Source organism: Mesocricetus auratus, unplaced genomic scaffold, assembly GCF_017639785.1.
Source record: "Mesocricetus auratus isolate SY011 unplaced genomic scaffold, BCM_Maur_2.0 Super-Scaffold_100025, whole genome shotgun sequence".
Lineage (NCBI taxonomy): Eukaryota > Metazoa > Chordata > Mammalia > Rodentia > Cricetidae > Mesocricetus > Mesocricetus auratus.
The window spans coordinates 471595-493558 of NW_024429206.1; the positions used below are offsets into that span (position 1 = coordinate 471595).

General features: G+C 48.9%; 1 protein-coding gene and 1 pseudogene across 2 annotated transcripts; both read right to left on the bottom strand.

Annotated features, from left to right (window-relative positions):
- On the bottom strand, positions 1-5684 carry LOC101824838 (annotated as a pseudogene).
- A 4551-nt stretch (positions 5685-10235) lies between these two features.
- Positions 10236-21176, bottom strand: LOC101825102 (CD209 antigen-like protein B). 2 transcript variants are annotated; one of them, XM_013124629.3, is made up of 10 exons: positions 21048-21176; positions 20861-20947; positions 20230-20322; positions 18808-18894; positions 17850-17933; positions 16354-16437; positions 14923-15009; positions 14284-14435; positions 12861-12970; positions 10236-11690 (listed from the first exon to the last, which is right to left on the bottom strand). In XM_013124629.3, exons 1-10 carry the CDS (start codon positions 21091-21093, stop codon positions 11540-11542), a joined length of 981 nt encoding a protein of 326 aa, XP_012980083.1. In that variant the 5' UTR covers positions 21094-21176; the 3' UTR covers positions 10236-11539. The 2 variants fall into 2 exon arrangements, with proteins under 2 accessions (XP_012980083.1, XP_005085379.1); XM_005085322.4 differs by having other exon boundaries at positions 20230-20319; positions 21048-21171.
- Between the last annotated feature and the right edge of the window lie 788 nt (positions 21177-21964).

Here is a 21964-nt window from a genome sequence, read left to right on the forward strand (position 1 = left end):
TGAGAATAGGCATTTTTATTAACATCCTGATGCCAACAGACAAGGAGAGGGGGCACAGACACAAGTTGAGTTCATCCACCTGGTATTGGAGTTTGGGATGCAGAGGCTGAGATGGATTGGCCTTCACTTGGTGGTGCATGATGAGGTTGAAGCTTTCTTACAGATCCAGAAATTCAGGGCATCACATTTGAGATCATTCCAGCCATCCCTGGAGAACTCTGTGCAATCTTCATCTCCCACATTGTTGGGTTCTCCTTTATTCCAATACTGCCCAAAGCTGCGAAGTCAATTGTGACAGTTAGTTTTAATTATTCTGGATGACTCATTCCAGAATAACTGGAGAATAGAGTCTCAGTGAGACACTGTGAGATTAGACTGGCCTGTAGAAATATCTATGTGGGATTTAAAAAGCTAGGTTAATTGAGATGAGAGAACACACGACTATGGTGTCATCATTTCACAGGCTGGTGCCTGAAATGAGTCAAGGAGTGTAGCCATCCTCTCTCTCTGCTCCTGACTGGGTGTGACCAGCCTCGGTTCCTGCCTTGGCTCCCCTGCAAGAATGGATTGTGTGCTGGCTAGTTTTATGTCAACTAGGCACAGGCTAGAGTCTTTGGAGAGGAGGGAGCCTAAATTGAGAAAAATGTCTCATGAAATAGGCTATGGGCAAGCCTGTGAGACAGTTTCCTGTGATTGATAGGGAAGGGCCTGTGGGTAGGAACACCCCTGGACTGGTGGTCCATCAGCAAATGTGGCAGCTCTTGTTCCTAAGGGGCTGGGGTGGGGGCGGGGCCTCAAAGCAGCTCAAGCAAGAGTGTTGGAGACACCCATACCACTGTACGGAGTGTACCATTCATTCTTGACCTACCTGGGTGACAGAGATGAGTCATCTACCCAGAGCCGTGTGGCTTCACTATGCAGGTCTGACAGCCCCATCTAGGTTGGTCCTTTAGCCTTAGAAGGTCTGGAGTGGGGCAGGAGGAGGAGAGCGTTTATCTCCCTGAACTCTTGAAGAAAGTTCTACTTGCAATCTGACTTTCTACCTTCTGTGCACTCATGGGTACCTAAGTGGTTCCAGCTGTTTACATACACACACACACACACACACACACACACACACACACACACACACACACACCTTACAGGCAGACAGACTGTGTCACATAGACATACATAGCTGATTTTCCTTCAAACACTGCTACAATGTTGTCTGTTTTGAGAGTTCTGAGAACATCTGTAGGAATTCACTCATGACTGGTTCATACCAGTTCATGATTGCTAAAGATGCGTACCAGCTCTGTCCAGCTCTGCACTGGGTGATATCTCGTTGATGAGGATAAACACCAAGGAACAGGCAACGTTATACATTAAGATTCATTTTTTTGCATGTGTGTATATGTGTAGTGTCTCTGTGTGTGTGTCCATATTTGTGACATATATGAGTGTGAGTGCATGTGCAAATGGGTATAGAGGTCAGAGGTCAGCATTTGGTGTCTTCTTCAATTGCCCTCTACAATCTTTTGAGATAAATTTCTCATTGGACCTGTAGCTCACCAAGTCAGGTTGCCTAGCTGCTCAGTAAGACTCGTGAATATGCCGTCTCTGCCTCCCCATACAGGCATCATATAGGTGGGCCTAATGGCTTTCAAAGTACCCGGTAGTGCTGCGTAGCTGCTACGGGAGAAGCATCAATGAACTTACTCATCAATGAATCTTACTCATCAATGAACACCACTGCTGCAGTAATGGCCAGCCTGGCAAGACATGCCTATGGGTGCAGCATCAGCATGAATGCTGTGGGGGTGACCACCTGCTTTCTGCTTGGATTTAGGGCCCACTCCACAAGAGGGAACACATGATTGGCACTCAAAATCTGACCAAGAGCCCATGGGTGGGGAGCTTATATGCCCCCCAGGGGGTAAACCTAATGCTATTATTTTGCTAAGGGGAAATACTGTCAAACTTTCCTTTAAATTCATGTCTCTGTACCTACAGATTAGTACAATTCTCAACCCTCGTCAGACAAGTGAAGCTAAGACAGACTCTCACAACTGATCAAAGCATAGGGACATCTCTATGATACCTACCCTCAAGGTTCTGGGAGCATCAAGGAAGAGGGGGGAGAAAGATTGTGAGAGCCAGAGGCTGGAGAAGACTTCCGGGCATAACAGACTGCTGCACTCATGAACTCTGAGCAGCTACGGTTGCCTGCACAAGGTCAAGATTGCAAACATTGCAGTATGGAGAGGAGAGGTGTTCATGAGATCCTGGGACAGCTGATGTCTTCGGGGCAAGGAGGGAAAGTCAGTTTTCTTAAAACTGATAGGCTGGCCAAGCTCTAGTGAATGGTTCCATGTGCACGAGTATCTGGGCAACATGATTGTATCCAGTGGGATATACAAAAGGGAGGGGACATGAAGTTGGAAGGGGGTGGGAGATGGATTCAAGAGGAGTTAAAGGGAGAAGTGGGTATGTGTGTAAACAGAATCAAAATGCATTGTAAGCATGTATGAAAATACCAAATAATAAAATATTATATATTTTAAAAATGTGGGCACGATACCTCTCTCTCTCTCTCTCCTATCTGTCTCTTTCTGTCTCTCTATCTGTAGTTTATGTGCACATATGTCTGCACGTTTGCAACTGTGAGTATGCATGCAGAGCCACAGAAAGATATTAAGCACCATGCTGTACTGTTTTCCGCTTAGTTCTTTTGAGTGAGGATTCCTTACTGGGCTTGGAACTAGGCTGGCAGTCAGCAAGCCCCAGGGATCCTCCTGTCTGCAGGTCTCATGCCCAACATTAGCCTTAGAGGCACACGTGACCAGTTTCCTCCCATGGATGCTGAGTCTCCCGACTCAGGCCTTCATGCCTAAGCAGCAATCACTTTTACCCACTGAGGTGTTGCCTCAAACTCAAGTCCTTGTGTTTGCAAGGCAGGCAGGCACCTTCCCAGTTTCTACTCTAGCAGAACATCTATCCCTTGGTGAGGAAGGGGTTCAATACTGCCCAGCACACAGGATAGAAATTAGATTTTAGGCATTCTGCAAAACATTCAGAGATGTTGAAGTCTTGTGTGTGGTTCCCTGGAGAGGACATGGGACCCTCATTCCTACCCTTCTCTCTTCAAGTAGAAAAAACTGCATCTTGTCCGGCAAATGGTCTCACTCTCAGGTGACCACAGCCAGATGTGTGTTCCAGACAGGGGTGGTGCCCCCCAGTATACCTGCTCCTCATTAGTCTCTATGATGACCAGCTGGGCCCCCACTTCCTGGCAGGCAGTGATGGAGTTGTGCCAGCTCCGTTGGGGCTTGGAGAAGAGTAACAGTTTCCATGGAAGAACACCCAGTCCCTGGGGCAGGGCTGACAGAATCCGTCTGTTGGGGGAAGCAGATCAGATGAACATACTTAGAAGCAAACGCTCCCATTTCTCTTCAGCCTTTAAGGTCGCCAGAGCCAGGACTCTTCCTCACCATGGCACTCTGAGGAGCACTTCCCTTCTCTTTCCTTTCCCTCTTCTTCACCCAGGTGAATCTGGGAGTCCCGAGTCCGTCTTCTCCACACATGGAGAAGTAGGGACTTATAGTTCAGAACAGAGGCCCGGATTAGTTTGACTGAGTACCTACTGTGTGCACAGCCTCTGTGAACTTAGAGGGCCCACAATGCATATGGTCCTTGTGCACACTGAGTGCCCCCTGTGTGCAAGACTCTTGTGAACATCAAGTGCTTGCTGAGTGAACGGTCCCCGTGAACATTGTACTCCTACTGTGCACACAGCCCCTTTGAACACTGAGTGTCTGTGGTGTGGGTGCTTCCTGTGAACACTGTTCCGCACACAATTCCTTTGAATGCTGAGTGCCTACTGTGCACACGCCCTGGAAATACTAATCTCGTTCTCGGTGCTCTGTTGTGATCTCAGTTCACAGAGGAGGAAGTCGAGGCCCAGACAGGTTGAATGGCTAAAGGGAATGTGCACCTCTCCCTTAGAGACGTGAGGCCCTGGATCCCTTGTCTCTGGTCACTCACCATGCACGTCAGTCTTCAGCTGCATGAGCTCCTGGTAGATTTTGTTCTGAACCTGGGAGCTGGGGACCTTTGAGACTTAACCAAGAAAGAAAGAAAAATCCCTGCAGTTATTAAATCCTTCTTTTTGCCATGGCCTACCCTGAGTCCCTTGGGACTTTGTGTCAATTTTTAAAGAGCTGCCTCACTATGTTGTCACTGATTTCCCCTGGGTATATGTTTTCACACTAGTTCTGCTTCATAAGTAGCTAGAATAACTTCTGCCTGATGTCTTTAAACAGTTTTTGATTTTTTATTCTATGTATGTGAGTGCTTTGCCTGCATCTGTGTATGTATATACACCAGGTGTGCTTGTCTAGAGTCTGAGGTGATCAGAAGAGGGTGTTGGATTCCCTGGAACTGGAGTTCTAGATGATTGTGAGCCACCACGCTTATGCTGGGAACCAGACTCAGGTCCTCTGGAACGACTTCCGAGCTAACCCTCCAGTCCTTGGTTAATAACCTTTAAAGGCCAGGAAACTAGACAACCAGAGTAGGGTGAAACACTAGGAAAACGGAGTCTCACAGCTCTTCTTCGTGTCCCTGTTCTCCGCTCTCTTACACCAGAGATGAGGGAGGTGTCTCTGAGAAGTTCCTAGAAGCCACCACAAGCTGTGTTACCAACTTGAGTCCCATTTTCCCCATGCAGGCTGTCGGGTCAGGTCAGAGAGCTGAGGCCTGCATCGTGCCTGACCTTGGACAAGAATGATCAGCAGGAGCCCAGCCAGGAACAGGAAGGAGAGCAGATGAAGGACCGAGGGCTTGTGACTGTGCTTCAGACACTCTGCAGGAGAGAAGGTAGCGGTGTGAGAGTCATAGCGCCCCTGCTTCAGCCTGGCCCAGGACAGACTTAGGCCACCATCGTCCTTCTGCAGGAGCATGTAAGACTCTCAGCCTCCACCTTCTTATGTCCCAGGATTCCACCCCCAGCATCCGTCTCTCCGGGACTGAGAAGTTTAGGGTCCTGACTCCAGTTTCCCAGGACCCGCTTCCAGGAAGGGCTGTCCGCTTTTCCTCAGCCCCTCACCATTGCAGTACCTGCCAAACTTTTGATTCCAAAATCTGGTCGTAGCCCAGAGCTGACCACAGAGTACCTGGTGCCACTGATCAGGCTCTCTCCATCCTCTGGGGGAACAGAGCACCAGTCAGGGCCTGGGCAGGCTCAGCCATGAGCTAGCTGCCCCTCAGGACTCCCTTGCTTGAGATGCCACAGTCCCAGCCCATTCTCACCCAGAGTGCCCAGTTGCTATAGCCTTGGTTCTGTGGGGTCGCTCATCGTCATTGCTCTCGCCTCGTGTCTGGAACTGCCAGAGACCACAGCTTTCACTTGCTGCCCGCTGATGCCTGCTTCCTGGACACGCTGATGGGAAGAGAAAAAGGAACTGAGCTTGAGTGTGGAAAACTAGAGGGAGGGGCTGCCCTCCTGACACAGCACCGCCAGTGCATGACAACCCAGGGATTTTTAGGGAGAGGTCTGGGAAGTTTGGGGTGCGTAGCAGAAAGATCTGGTCTATTCAATTGTTGTGACAAATTATGGGGTGCTCCTATCAAAGCCAGTAGCCCGCAGAGAGCACCTACTTTGCTATTCCCTTCCCACTTGTGCTGAGAGCCTTCACCCACATTGGCGGTCGCTCTACCTGATAACTTGCACTTTCTTTGATGCTTTGCTGGCGTCCTGACTCACTGTGGTCTCTGCTGACTTTGATGCCCTGGTGGAATCAACCTTCTCCTATTAGTGTAACGCCTGCTGCAGATGTACCCATTTCACCCCATTATGTTGTAGCACATGATCTGCTTTCCATTTCTGCACAGTCAGGTTATGTAACAGGCCCATTGCTACACGGCTATTTAATGGCGGTCTGGCATTGGAACATAGGTGATCTGACTCTACAGTCCTCACTGTAAACCCAGGGGAATAAAATAGTCCGGGGGGGTGTTTCCCAGTGGTCAACACATACTGAGTGGAAAAGGCTTCATAATTTTGTGGTTCTCACAAACTGGAATAGTCTTCATGGGTAGCAAAGAAACCCATGGAGACTGGGAGATGGTTCTCTCCTCTCGTCATGTGGGATGAAGGGAGGGGCCAAATTCAGGCCAGTAGGATTAGAGGCAAGTGCCTTTATCCACTGAGCCATTGTGCTAACCCATTTCACAGGCTGTCACAGAACCTTGAACTCACTGACTCACTTAGACTGCCTAAGAGAATTCTGCCTCCCCAGTATTGGGATTACAGATGTAATCCTGTCATGCCTGGAATTTTACACTGGGGTCCAAACTCAGTTTATCATGCTGTGTGGTAAGCACTGCTGACTAAGCAATCTTCCCAGCCTCTGATCTTCACTACTAATCTGAAATGAAGATGACTTTAATGGGTAAGGACAGAGATTGGCCAGATGTCTGAGGTATAAAAAGCCTATAATATTATGGGAACATTTGACATTTTTATTGGAGTGATGTATGTAGACCATGCATGCATGAAAGCCTCCCCCCCACTGTACTACCCATGTGATGTAATCTCAGCCCCAGATAGCATGCACATGAATGAGTATATTTCCTGGCCTTGCATTTGTTTTATGAACTCAAAACAAAATTTTATGTTCACTTTTGTTGCACCTGGAAGGGAATGGGAAATAGAATAAACTATTTATCTGGAGCCAAATATGAATGACCAGGTCGCAAGAGCACACACTCAAAGTTGCTCTACATACCATGTTCTACTGTAGCAGTGGTCATGCGAGATGCTACTAGTTATAGAACAAAGACAAGGTAGGGACCACAGGTAGGTGGGTTCCAGCGGAAACAGGGAAACCTCTGCTGCAAATATAAGAAGCTATCTGGTGATGCTCTTAGCTCTTGGACTGAGGGAAGCTTTTGTAGTCATAGCTATGGTAGGGCAGATACAGAGTGGGCAACAATGGTCTCAGAGGAACTAAACACGGCTCAGGTTTTTGTGGCTCTGGTCTATAACATTTTTGCTCTCCACAATCTCAGAGCTCAGTTATTTATCATTTGCTGTAGTCTTAATTGTATTGTTCTGATAAAAAAAGACCTGGACAAAAAGCAGTATGGGGAGGAAAGGGCTAATTTCACCTTACACTTCCAGGTTACAACTCATTGTCTCAAAAAACTCACTGGGCAGGGGCTGGAGACAGCTGACACATCACATTCATGGTCAAGAGGGGAGGTGAACTAGCCATGCTGGATTGCTTGTCTGTACACAGCTCAGTTCTCACAGACTAGGGAATGCGCCAGCCACAGTGAGCTGGGTTTTTCCATATCAATTTCTTAAGATAATTGCCCACAGATAAGTGCACGGCAGACAACCCCCTTGCTGAGATTTTCTTCCTAGGCGCTCCTAGGTCTGTCAAGGTAACAGTTAAATCCAAATGTCGTAGCCTTGTATGATCTTTAAGAAAAGCACAGCTGTTTCCTTTCTGAGAGTTTCAGTTGCCATTTTGTACTAGTTATAGATTTATAGCATCATGTCAAGGTAAAATACAGATTTCTTATTTGCCCTTGACTCAGGGTCCTCTAATGCTGATCTCCTACATAGTAAACTGTGGTAACAGTGTCAAATGTGTCAGTGTCGACTTCTTAAAAGGTAGCTGTGTCTTGGGGCTAGAGAGATGGCCAGTGGTGAAGAATGCGGGCTGTTCTTTTGGAGGATCTGAATTCAGCTCCCATGCCAGACAGCTCCCAATTGCCTGTGACCCCAGCTCCTGGGGATCTGATACTTCTGGCCACCACAGCACCTGAACTCACCTGCACACAACCCCAAAATTAAAAATGAAATAAATGCTCTCTTTTTAAAAGATGTGCCCACTGGTATAATAGCTACATGACTTTTATGAGAGTAACCAACTCTTTCCTACTGAACTGAGACCTCTTCAGGAAGGAATTCATGACTGGTACTGTAAACCTTGCTCAAAATCCATAGCTGGGGAGGTCACAGACACCGGGGAAAACCTACTATTGCTGTTTTTCTAAATGGCCATATTGTCAAACTAACTTCTAAATATAGTTTTCAACAGTTTTAAGGGACTGGTTACAGACACTGCAACCAATGCTGCCACGGCCACATCCGCAGCCACAGTCGCCACAGCCACAGCTGTAGGCCTGTACAGATTGTGTGAGACGCTGGCAGACCAGCTTTAAGGACATCTGGGAAAATTACAGAGCTTGTCAATAGTGATCTTACAGAAGGGGCCTCAGTTTTGGTGGCAAGTGATGTTATCCAGTGAGTCATCTCACTAGCCCCGGATACTTGACTACAACCACAAAGCTGAAATACACGAAAGGGGCTTTGGAGAAGTGGGCTCAGGGCCTCAACAGACGAAGGATGGCAGAGACGCTCAGACCTAATCTGGAACCAAAGACTGGGCGTTGGGGACATAGCGGGGGTGTTGGGGGATGTGCTGGCTACATTGGTGATATACTGGGAATACACTGGGGATAGGACGACTGTGATTACACTATGATAAACAGATTGCTTTCTGTGGAATGTCATGTTAATACAGATGACGAATAGCGTGGACACAACACAAAGCTTCCTGTCATAATTGCAGGAGAGAAAGGAACAGCCCATTAAAAAAACAGGCGAAGGAAGTGTCTGACTGCTCAGCTGTTAAACAGAAAAAGCTGTCATGATGCCTCCGGAGGCAGGGGACATGGAGGAGAAGACACGGGCACTGAGGCTGATTTGTGGTGCAATCAGATTGTTGTATTCACATGTGTGTATAGGAAGGGACCTATGTGACTCAAACGAGCTGGTGGGAAGGTTTGCAGGAGAGTCCCTCGGGTTCAAACCAGATGGGGGTCCCAGGATTAAGGGGGGATAGTGCACACAGGGTCCTGCCCCTAACTGAGAAGGTGTTTGCAACTGTCACCCACTGGCAACGGGGAAAATCAGTTTTCTCCAATAGAGTGTTACTAGGTCTCTCAGCTGCACTTCCGGGCAGGCTCCTTGCCCAGAAATGGATGATCAACACAAAACAGTTTCATTTTATAATTATTTTGTCCTATTGGTCTTTTGCTCATGTGTTCTGATTTTCATTTTTGTGTTTGGAGGGAGGGAGGAAGAGAGAGTGGGAGAATATAAAGTTGGGTGGGGAGAGAGGTGTGGAGATTCTGGGACGAGCTTCAGGGGTGGCTGATCCATGGCTTGCTGGCACTGGAAGTTTCATCTTTACTCAAGGTCAGGGATGTAGAGGTAGGGAGGGACTTTGTTTATAGGCTCTGACAGTCCCAGAGTCCTTAGGGACAGACAGACACCCCTAAGGAGACTGGGTCTCCTCTGTTTTGGGATTGCTTTTTCCCTCTGAGAGTTTCACTCTTCCCAGCAGAGCTGGTCAGCTAAGAGGGGGAGGGGCCTGGTTTCCTCAGGCTGTTAGACCTTGAGACATCTTAAAAGCAGATTCATCATCTAACACAGCCAACCCCATGGGTGATACCAGACTAGTTGGGAATGACGAGAAAGAGAAGTACATCCAAGATAGCACATGGAAAAAGTAACACGAACACATTTGTTATGAAAAAGAGGAGCAGAAAAGACTACAGCGTTCTTGCGCACCCCTGCACTGTCCCAGGCGGGAATCTCAAATTGAAGAAGGCAGCTCCTCACATCAAAGTGTAAGCATTGCCTGGCTGACAGGCAACAGCTGCCTCCAACAGACTGTCTAGCGGCAAGGGAAACATGTTCTCTGAGGAGAAATGTGGGAGATCTTCCCATGATCCACTATGACATCTCTAAGAGAGGAGAGAGCTGATGTGTTTATTACTTTAAAAAAAAATTTTAGTGTGTGTGTGTAGGTGCACCCCTATGTAACTGCAATGCCCACAGAGGCTATTTGAGGGTGACAGATTCCCCAGGAGCTGGAGAGAGTGCTCTTAGCTGCTGAGCCATTTCTCCAGCTCCTGAGCTGATATATTTGTATGCCAATGCCTGGAAGTCAGGGGTGGGTAGGAAGAATTATCTACTTTATGCTTCAGTTTGCATGATGAGCAACAGAGACAGGGAAGGCTCCCAGCCAAAGGGTTTCAAAAGGCAAGTTGATGGATATTGAGCAGATGCAATGAAAGTATACAGGGACAGGATCAAGTCTCAGGGGACAAGGCAGAGGTGATATGATGCAATGGTTAGCGTTAGCTGTCGATTTGACACAAGATAGAAGAGCTTTATCAAGGGATTATTTATTTTGGGTGGGCTTGCAGGGATATCTGAGGGTCATTGTCTTAAGTCAACTGAGGAGAGGCCCGTCCTAACGTGGGCAGCACTGATCTCTAGGGTTGGGAATAAATACATGCATTTATTTATTCTCTCTGCTTTAGGATGCTTTGTTATTAGTTGCCTCAAGTTCCTGCCTTGTTTTCCCTTCAGTGATGAGCTATAACCCAGAATTGTAAGCCAAATAACCCCTTTTCCCCAACTTGCATTTTTGTCAGGATGTTTTATTACAACAACAGGAAGCAGGAAAAAACACCTGACAAGGAACCAAGGGCTGGAGAGAAGCTCGGTGGATAGGAGTACAGCTGTGCAAGCAAAAGGCAGGGTATGGCCACCTGTGCCTGGAGCCCCACTTTAGGAAGTAATTGGAGACAGGAGGATGCCTGATCTTTCAGGTTGCCTGCCTTGCTGAAAAACAATGACCTCCAAGTCCCATCTCAAGGGAATAAAATGAAAGGCTATGAAGGAGAGTACCAACGTCTTCCTCTGGTCTCCAAATGTATGTATCAACACATGTACACACACACACAAACACACACACACACACACACACACACACACCCCTCCCTCTGATCTCAGCAAGGAAGACAAAACAATTAATGGAAAACACACAGGTTCTGAATGCATCCCACATTTGGTAATTACGCTGAAGCATTCAGGTGGGGGACAACCAGGAGCCGTAAGCCCAGTGACACCTGAAAGCCGGAGATACAGTCCCATTGTGGCAGTTAGCTTTACCTGTCAACCTGACAGAACCTAGAGTCACTTGGAGAGTCTCAATGAGGGGTTTCTTACATCGGGTTGGCCTGTGAGTGTGTGTGTGTGTGTGTGTGTGTGTGTGTGTGTGTGTGTGTTAATTAGACAACATCCAGCCCACTGTGGATGGCACCATTCCCTAGGCAGGGGTCCTAAACTGTATGAATGGGGAAACTGAGTTGAGCTCAAGCAAGTGAGTGAACATACGTGCATGTATTTCTGTATGTTCCTGATTGTTGGTGTGATGTGACCAGTTGTCTCAAGCTGCCACCATCCTGACCGCCCTTTGGTGATGGAGTGTCATCTGAAATGTAAGTGCTTTTTGTCAGAGCATCTTTATCACAACAACAGAAATGAAAGCAGGATTCACACAGAGGATGAAGACTCTTATGAAAATAAAAAAGAATCTCAGTGCTTTTGTCAACATACAGGCAGGGGGAGGAGCCGGCGCGAACGTGGCAGAACGGTTTGGGAGCAGCAGCCGAGACGAGCTGGCTCTCAGCTGGCAGTGCACGGCGTTGCAGGCTTCTTGCAGATCCAGAACTTCTGGAGCTCACATTTGGAGTCGTTCCAGCCATCCCCAGCGAATTCCACACAGTCTTCTTCCCCAACGTTGTTGGGCTCCCCTTTATTCCAATACTTCTGGAATCTGGATAGTCAACAAAACATTAGTCTGCTCCAGTAATCTGCTGGGAACCACGTTCTTAGCTTCCTGGAACTCACCTCCTCCCAGCATGCATATGGTGGGCAGGCCTTGCTATGAATTCAGAGACATGCCTGAGTCAGGTAGCTTTGGATTCAGACTCTAGTTATGTTTTATATTGAGAGAGTGGTTTTCAGATGTAAACCCACCAATATGGACTCCACCTTCCTTTCTGGGTCCTTGTACTCTGGACCACAATGCACCTGTCCCATGCCAAGTACCAGTCAGCTAGGGATCAGAACCCTGAGGGCAAGAAAATAGGTGCTAAGCCTGTCCCTCCTGTTCCTATGTGTGGGTACCAAAATAATGTTCTTTCTACTGTGTGTCCTTCCCGTATATACGGAATTACTGTGGCTCCTCCCCATGCTCCCTGTTTTGTGCTGTGGGATCTGGGAGCATCTTTATAAACTCCCTTTAAGTGATCTTTGTCCTTCTCCCATGTCATTCCCCCATCCTCTTTTCTCTACTGTCCTCCCTTCCTCCTTCCCTCCCTCCCCCCCTCCCTCCCTTCCTCCATCTCTCCTCCCTCCCTCCTTCCTCCCTCCTTCCTTCCTTCCTTCCTTCCTTCCTTCTTTCCTTCCCTCCTTCTTCCCTTTTTCCTTTTTGAGACAGCATCTCATGCATCCCAGGCTGGGCTGGCTCAGAACTCAGTGTGTAGCCCAAGGTAGCACTGAGCTTATGATCTTTCTCCTGATACCTCCCAAGTGCTGGGGTTACAGGCATGGAGCACCATCCCAGATGATGCAGGGCTGGGGATCAAACCCGTGACTCCATCATGCTACTGTATAAACACACTTATATACCCAAACCAACATGCCATATTCCCATGATAATAGTCCTTACACCCTGGCCTTACTTTATTTGATATTTTCTATTTATATCCTACATTAAAATCCACACCCCTCAGGGGGAAGCTTCTCGCTGCTTTGATGGTGGGATTTGCTGCTATTCTGTCTATGCATGGGTAGGAAGACCTCCTTCCATCAGCAAATGTGGCAGCTCTTGTTCCTAAGGGGCCAGGGAGGGGGTGGTGAGTCCCAAAGATGGTTCAAGTCAGAGCATCAAAGACCTGTCTACACTCCACTCTACAGGTTCTGCCCCTTTTCCTGGATCTACCTGGATGACAGAGGTGAGCCATCTACCCAGAGCCATGTGGCTTCCTTGTTCAGGTCTGACAGCCCCATCCAGGTTGGTCCTTTAGCCTTAGAAGTCTGCCGCAGGAAGGTCTGGAGGGGAAGAGGAAAGTCAGGGGAGATCTCTTCCTCCCCCCCCCCCCCCGTACTCTCAGCTCGTGAATGCCCACACTCTTGAAGGAAGTCCTATTTGCTGTCTGATCTTTCCCCTTCCTCTCGTAGGCCGTGAGCATTCACGTGTGCTTAGATGATGTCAGCTCTTTTTACATCTGGGAACTGTGGGCACATGCACTGTGGCACAGGGTGGTACCCTGCTGGTTGGACACAGAGGCACACGCCTTTAGTCTCAGAACGCCACAGGGTGGCTGTGAGTCCCAGGCCAGCCAGGGCTACAGAGTAAGACACTGTCTAAAAAATAACAACACCATCTTTTCAAAAAAGGAAACACACAGCTGGCCTTGCCACACACGCCTGCTAACGTTGCATGATCTCTCTCATAAACTCTGAGTAAGTCTATAGAATTTCCTGGTGATTGCCTTTAATGTGCTGGAAGCAGATCAAACTAATTCAGGGTTGCTTAAGATGTATGCTGCTTCTTTTCTGCTCTTCAGTGACATCCCATTATAAATTTGATATTACCCACAGTGAGAATATTTACACCCAGGCAATTGGCAAGCACATTGTGTGTGTGTGTGTGTGTGTGTGTATGCATGTGTGTGTATACCTATATGTATGAATATGTGTGTCTGTGTGCATATGGATATGTGGGTATGCATGCCACTGCATGTATTTAGAGGTCAGGGGGCAACTTGTGGGGTTTAATTCCCTCTTTCCACCATAGGGGATCGAACTCAGGTTGCCAAACTTGGCAGCAAGCACCTGCTGAACCATCTCATCTCATTCCTCCTTCTTCCTTGGATTTGAACTCAGGTCCTCAAGCTTGTGATGCAGCCCCACACAAGGCCTTCTTTGAATTGCATCTACTTAGATGTCTGTTTGGATGGGCCATGCATATGCCACAGTGCAGCTATGTCTGCCAGAGGACAACTTAAAAGAGGCACTGGTCTCCTTTTACTATGTGGATCCTAGGGATTGAACTCAGGCTGTGAGGCTTAGTGGCAAGCACCCCTGTCTCCTGAGCTATCTAATTAGGCTGCACACCAAGACTTTGTCTCTCAGAGAGCAGGTGGCTAGACACTGACCAGCAGAGGCTGGCGTCTACGGCACTCCAGGTGCCCCCAAGCACTCGCAAATCTTCAGTACACGATTCTATGCTAAGAGCTTGGGATCCATCCCCCCATTCCTACTCTTGTTTCCCCCACATAACTCTGGCAAATTTTCTTAATCCCTGCGATCAGGAGCCGGCTGCACAGACCAGACCAGGAAGGCCGTCCCACCAGACATACCTGCTCCTCATCGCTTTGGATGATGACCAGTTGAGCCTCCACTTCCTGGCAAGCCTTGACAGCATTGCTCCAGTTCCGCTGGGACTTGGAGATGAAGTAACAGTTTCCTAGGAGGTACGTCCAGTCCCAGGGGCAGGGGCGACACAGGCGGACTGTTGGGGAAGTGTGTCAGGATGGACTCACACCTGGATGGCTGTGCTCCCGCTTGGCCTCCAAGCTCTCCACAGCCAGGGCCATCCCTTGACACAGCACCATGGTGAACCATTTCCTTCCCACTTCCTATGCCCCTTTGCAAAGCCAGAAGTCCTAGCCCCACAACCTCCAGACTGGAAGAAGTAGGGGCTTAGAACTCAGAACAGAGGCCAGAGATGGGCTCGTGGCCTTTGTGAACACCAAGTGCCTGTTGTGTGCATAACTGCTATGAATGCTCAGTGTCCACTGTGCAAGCCCCTGTGAGCGTGAGTGCCTGCTTTATCAGTGGTCCTGTGAACATTTAGTGCTGCTTGCGTGATCCTTGTAAACTCTAAGTGCTAATACGGAGGAGGGAACTGAGGTTCAGAGAAGTCTGAGGACTCCAGCAAATTGCCCCACAGGAAAGACTGCCTGAGGCCCCGAGGCCTCTGGTCTCTCTTCACTCACAGAGTTCAGCCTTCATCTGCACCACTTGCTGGTAGATCTTCTCCTGCTTGGAATCATTCTGCACCTGGAAGCTGGGGATCCTGGAAACTGGGCCAAGATAAAAAGGGGGGTACTGCGGTTATTAAACAACTACGGTGTGCATTGACTTGAGCTGGGTCCCCAGGGACATTATGCCATTTTCTTTTGAAATGCATCTCACTCTGTGGCCAAAGCCTCTCAAACTCCGGGGCAGAAGGATGCACCAGCCCCCAGCTTCCCGAGAAGCTTGGACTTGGGGCATGTGCCACAACCCAACGTCGGGGTGAAGATTAAGACACCTAACACCCAGGAGTCTCGACCCCACTTTCTCTTCTATATGGTGAGAGATAGCGGCTTAGAGCTCAGAACAGAGCCAGTAGACTGGTTTAACTGAGTGCCTACTGTGTGCATGCCCCTGTGAACACTGAGTGCCTACTGTGTGGACGATACCTGTGAAAACTGAATGCCTACTCTGTGCATAACTCTGTGATCATTGACTGTCTACTGAGTATACAAATTCAGTAAAGATGGAGTCCCTCCTGTGCTCATGGCATATTTTGATGTTTAATGGGATTGGATCTGGAATGGACCAAGAGACACGGCTAGGAACGGGGAGGTGAGGGTATTTGCAAGAAAGAGTCACAGGATAGGGAGGACCTGTACCTAGTGGGCAGTATTTCCCAGTGCCAGCCCAGACATACAGAAGCCAAGGGAAAAGTAGGGGTGCTGCTGTCAGTCCATCTTCCCATCTATCCTGTTGTTGTCTCTGGTGTTTTGCTATTGTCGACAATAGGTCCTTCAGCTTTTCATTGTGACTTGAAGATCTGTGTCTCTCCAGGAATCCTCCAGGTCCCCAGACTGGAACTCTGAGGCACCCAGACTTGTGGACTGAATGGCTACTGGATTCTCAGCCTTTTGATTATTCCTTCTATAGAGTCTGTTCATTCAGAGAACCTGACCAATGCAGGCTTTGTGAACGTTGAGTGCCTACTGTACATATGGTCCCTATGAACATTAAGTGCCTACTGTGAGCCTGGCCCCTGTGAACATTGAGTACTTATTGTGTATGTGGTTTCCCAAACATTGACTGCCTAGTGTGTGCACAAAGTTCCTGTGAACATAGAGTACCTAGTATGTGCATGATCCTTAAAACACTGAATTCCTACTGTGTGCATATCCCTGTGAACACTGAGTACCTACTGTATGCATAGCCCTTATGAACAATGAGTACATAGTGTGTATATGGTTACTCTCAGCACTGAATACCCCCTGGGTGCTTGCCTCTGTAAACATTAAGTGCCTGTGACCTAGATTCACATGTGAGGAAATAAGAGCCAGGAATGCTCTGATTGCTCAAGAAAACTGACACCTGTAGGGACCAGAGGCCTCAGAACCTGGTTTCTAGTCACTCACGTAGTTCAGTCTTCAGCTGTGTCACTTGTTCAGAGATCTCCTTCATGGATTCATTCCACCCCTGGGAGATGGGGATCCTGGAGTCTGTGCCAAGAAAAATAAAGTACTGTCATTATCAAATACCTACTGTGTGCCACAACCTGCACTGTGTCCCTGGGGATCTTAAGTTGTGTTTTATGGAACGCACTGTGTCACAGATTGTCACAAATTCCCTGGCACAAATGAGCATTCCCTTTCCAGTTCCCAAGTGGCTAGGACTGCAGGCATAGGTCACTGCCCGAGCTTCTGGGATGGTTTCTGATTGGTGTCTTGTTTAATCTCCTTTGAAGACTGAGAAACTAAACACCTAGAAGGGGTCTAGTCCCAGGGAGGGGATGGGTCAGGATGAACCCACACTTGGAAGCCCAAGTCCCTTTTCTGTTCAACCTTCAAGCTCTCCAGAGTGAAGATCTTCCCTTGACACAGCACTCTGGGGAACTATTCCCTGTAGGGATTCAGGCATTATGCTGGCCTGCCTGTGTCACCTGGCAGAATGCACTCAGGCAATACTCTGGTCAGCCCAGGGTTCCATGAGTACTAGTGTGGACACAGGTGTAAAGGACCCCTTTAAAATGACAGACCGCCCCCCCCCCCGACCCACTTATGCTCCCTTTCCTACTCTCTTTACTGCTGTTCACCTGGAGTAGACAGGACTTTTCCTGTCTCCATCTTCTTTCCTGTCCTCTCTCTGTCTCTGTGTCTGTTTACCTCTTTCCTCTTTCTTCTCTGCTTTCCTTTCTTTCTTTCATTCTTTTTTTGGCTTTATGAGACAGGGTTTCTCTGTATTGTTTTGGAGGTTGTCCTGGAACTCGTTCTGTAGACCAGGCTGGCCTTGAACTCACAGAGATGCAACTGCCTCTGCCTCCCAAGTGCTGGGATTAAAGGCGTGCGCCACCGACACCTGCCCCCCCCCCCACTTCCTTTTCTAATACAACTTGTCACTAAGCTCTGTCTGCCTGGCATGTTTGTCCCTCTGCCTCAGCCAACCTCTCGTGTCATGGAATCTTCCAAGATTCCGGACGGCACCAGCTTTATTCTAACATTCCCTTCTCTGTTTCCCAGATCCCTCCCAACCCCAGGAAAGCCCAGGAGTCCCTGTCCATCTCCTCTGACTAGAAGGAACAGATTTAGAGCTCAGGACATTCAAACACTAAGAGGTTGGCTTGGTTGAGTATCTACAGCACTTCGAATATTGACTTCACACTGCGTATATGAACATTAAGAGCCAGATGTATGTGTGGCACTTGTGAGCGTTGAGTGCCTACCCTGTGTACAACCCCTTTAACTCAGGTGCCCACTGTGTGCACAGTCCCTGTAGCCAGCACACATCATCCTTGTTGCTACTCTGTGGTCTCAGTCCACATTTGAGGAAACTGAGACTCAGAGAGGTCTGATGGCTCAAGAAGATTGACCACCTACGGATACCCAAGGCCTTGGACCGCTGGTTTCTCACTCACGGAGTTCAGTCTTCAGCTGTGTCAGCTGTGCAGAGATCTCCTGCATGGACTCATTCTGCCCCTTGGAGGTGGGGATCTTGGACACTGTGCCAAGAAAAAAAACTGCTATTATTAAATACATACTGTATGCCACGATCTGCAGGGAATTTCCATCACCAGTCTTGGAAGCAAACACTTTTACCTGCTCAGCTACTGAACTAGCCATGTGCCATTTTTTTTGGACACAAGTCTCGCTTGCTGTCAGTGCTTCTCTCAAACTCCCGTGGGTAAATGACCATCCCCCCTTAGCTTCCTGGTAGCTCAGACTGCAGGTAGGTGCTGCTACTCCAGCACCTAGGACAGTTTCTGACTGATGTCTTGTTTAATCTGCTTTGCAGACAGGGAAGCGGAACACCCAGAAGAGTCTGGTCCCAGGGAGGGGGCAGCTCAGGTTGATGCCCATGTTCTCTGTCTGCTCAACCTTCAGGCCCTCCAGGGTGACAGAGAATCCTGGGCAATGATTCTTCTCTCCACACTCCCTCCCCTTCCTCAATCCCAGGAGTCCCATGCATTATCCTCCAGACTAGGAGAATTGGGGCTTAGCAATCAGGGCAAAGACCGAGAGAACTGTTTAATTGACTATTCACTGTGTCCATGGCCCCTGTGAACAGTGAACATATAGTGTCTGTTGTGTGCATGCCAAGTACATGCATGTCCTCTGGGGACACTGAATACCTACTATGTACATGCCCTTGTGAACACTGAGTGCTTACTGTGTACACTGCCTCTGTGGACTCTGAGTTCCTACTGTGTGCACAATCCTGGTAAGTACCGAATATCACTTTTTATTGTTACCCTGTGGTCTCAATTCACAGAGGAGAAAACTGAAGCTCAAAGAGATCTGACAATTGAAGAAAGTTGATCCCTTTCCCACGGAGCCCTCCTGAGGTGCTGGTACTTCTGGTTTTTGGTCACTCACAGATTTTATTAGTCAGCTGGGTCAGTTCCTGGTAGATATCTTCATATTTGGATTCTTCCTGTCCCTGGGTGTTTGGGGTTTTGGAAACTATAATGAAGGAAAAAAGTTTCATTATTAAATACCCTCTGTGTGCCAAGTCCAGCACTGGATTCTCTGAGACATTGTGTCATTTTTTAATTTTTTTTTGAGACGGGAGTATAGGCACATCAGCACCCCAGAGTCTAGGACAGTTTCTCACTAATGTCTTCCTTAACCCTGTTAGAAGACTAGAAAACCTAGCACTCAGAAAAGCTGAGACATAAGAAGAAATGGATCCAGGATCTCGGATCCACCCATGTCTCTTTCCTCATTCTGGAGATGGGGGCACCCTTAGAGGACTGCCGTCCATGGGGACATTCTTAAAGGACGTGTCATCCATGGGGGCATCCTTAGAGGACTGCTGTCCATGGGGACATCCTTAGAGGACATGTCATCCATGGGGACATCCTTAGAGGACGTGCTGTCCATGGGGACATCCTTAGAGGACGTGTCATCCATGGGGGCATCCTTAGAGGACTGCTGTCCATGGGGACATCCTTAGAGGACATGTCATCCATGGGGACATCCTTAGAGGACTGCTGTCCATGGGGACATCCTTAGAGGACGTGTCATCCATGGGGGCATCCTTAGAGGACGTGCTGTCCATGGGGACATCCTTAGAGGACTGCTGTCCATGGGGACATCCTTAGAGGACTGCTGTCCATGGGGACATCCTTAGAGGACGTGTCATCCATGGGGGCATCCTTAGAGGACGTGTCATCCATGGGGGCATCCTTAGAGGACGTGCTGTCCATGGGGACATCCTTAGAGGACTGCTGTCCATGGGGACATCCTTAGAGGACTGCTGTCCATGGGGACATCCTTAGAGGACATGCCGTCCATGGGGACATCCTTAGAGGACATGCTGTCCATGGGGGCATCCTTAGAGGACGTGTCATTCATGGGGGCATCCTTAGAGGACGTGTCATCCATGGGGGCATCCTTAGAGGACTGCTGTCCATGGGGACATCCTTAGAGGACGTGCTGTCCATGGGGACATCCTTAGAGGACTGCTGTCCATGGGGATATCCTTAGAGGACATGCCGTCCATGGGGACATCCTTAGAGGACTGCTGTCCATGGGGACATCCTTAGAGGACGTGCTGTCCATGGGGACATCCTTAGAGGACTGCTGTCCATGGGGACATCCTTAGAGGACATGCCGTCCATGGGGACATCCTTAGAGGACATGCTGTCCATGGGGGCATCCTTAGAGGACATGTCATTCATGGGGGCAAACTTAGAGGACGTGCCATTCACTTGTACACCCCACATCCCTTCTAGACCCAAAGAAGGCCCTGGCTGAAGAGCCAGGTCAGAGAGCTGAGGCCTCCATGTTCCTGACCTTGGACAAGAATGATCAGCAGGAGCCCAGCCAGGAACAGGAAGGAGAGCAGCTGCAGGACCCAGGGGATTTGGTCGCGTCCCAGGCGTCCTGCTAGAGAAAAAGTGGACTTTTAAGTATGATGATGTCCTTACCTTATGCTGATTCCACAGCAGGTGATCAGCACCTTTCTGCCACCAGCCGGTGAATCCGACTTTCAGAGTCTACCTCCACATGGCCCATGATTTCATTCCCTTGCCTCAGTCTCCTCATAGCCTGTGTGTGACTTCCTGCTTCATTCTCCACTCCCCACACCCCTGACTCCCTATGCCAGCCTCCACTTCCCCAAGACCCTCAATTTCTTGCTGTTCTGTCCATCTTCTCAGGACGCCCAATCCCCTTGCCACGGCCCAGGTTTCTTCATCCCAGCCTCCACCTCCCCGTGGCCCATGATTCCCTTCCCTCGCCTTCTCTTTCCACAGCCTGCCGTCTCTCCCCTGGCCACCTGCCACAGCCTTCACAGTGGCCCAGGATTCCCTGCCCCACTCTCTCTCTCCCCAGGAAACAGAAGTTTACAGCCCTAGCCTTCTCTCTCTAAGACCCATTCTGAGGAAGGCTCTCCGCTTTTCTGCAGCCCCTTGCCCTGCTGTACCTGCCAAACTCTTGATTCCAGAATTTGGTCGTAGTCTGGAGATTTTACTAGAACACTTGGTGTCACTGACCATCCACTCTTCGTCCTCTGAGGGAACACAACGCCAGTCAGAGCCTGGGCAGTCTCAACTCCTAGCCACCCCCTCTGGTTTCCCTCACCATGCTCGAACAATGCCGCCCAGCCTCACCCACAGAACCCAGCTGCTGCATCCTGGTTCCTGTGGAGTCACTCATCGTCACCGCTGTGCCCTGGAGCTGGGGACTTCTGGAGACCACAGTTTTTATCTCCTGGTGTTCTCTAAGTGTCCTTTCATTCAGGAAGGGGAAAAAAGGAAGCCCCGAATTGCGGAAGAGCCTGAGGGAGGGACTGCACCTTCACATGGCCTATCTTGTGCCAGATAACTAAAGGTTGAGAGTTATTTTTTTTAGGGAGGGATCGGAAAGTTTGGGGTTCCATAACAGAAAACTCTGGTGTGTTCATGGTATGGCCAAATTATGGGTGCCGTTTCAAAGTCAATAGCTTATACAATAAATCCACTTTGTTAAACCCTTTCCACCTACGCTGAGTATAGGGGAACCCCCATCTTCCAAGTTTCTCTCCAACTCCAGGCTTTCTTGCTTTGCTAGCTTCTGATTCATGGCCATCTCTGCTGACTTTGCTGTCCTCATGCTCCTGTCAGTTGAGTGCCTGCTGCTGTCAGGACATCTGACTGCTGGGTGGACTCATTCCTCAAACCTTCTCACACAGTGGGAGCTGAGAAGCCGCATAACCAGATTAGGTAACTGTCTAATAATAGTCACACAGCTGGTTCATGGGGAAGCTGGGATTTGAACAGGGGTAATCCACCTCTGTGTTGTGAACCAAGGAGACTCCAACAGTCCCAAGGAGGAAATGAAAAGTTCACTACATACTTCAGAATTGTAGAATTTTGAAAAAGCAAGCTGGCCAGGAGGCTCACTGGGTAAAGCGCTTGCTTTCCAAGCAAGACGATCTGAGTGCAGATCTCAGCACTCAAGTAAAAGGCCACAAGTGGCAGCTCACACCTGTAACTCCAGTATTGTGGGGGCGTGGAGGCAGGATGAGCATGGAGCTCATTGTTCCACA

Bases quoted from the DNA above. Each gene is read 5' to 3' on its own strand.
- LOC101825102 (XM_013124629.3), bottom strand. From the start codon at position 21,093: ATGAGTGACTCCACAGGAACCAGGATGCAGCAGCTGGGTTCTGTGG. The intron at 17,934-18,807 runs GTGAGTGACCAA...TTCTTGGCACAG, and splicing joins CCAGCTGACTAATAAAATCT to TGTCCAAGATCCCCACCTCC. The intron at 15,010-16,353 runs GTGAGTGACTAG...ATCTTGGCCCAG, and splicing joins ACAGCTGAAGACTGAACTAC to TTTCCAGGATCCCCAGCTTC.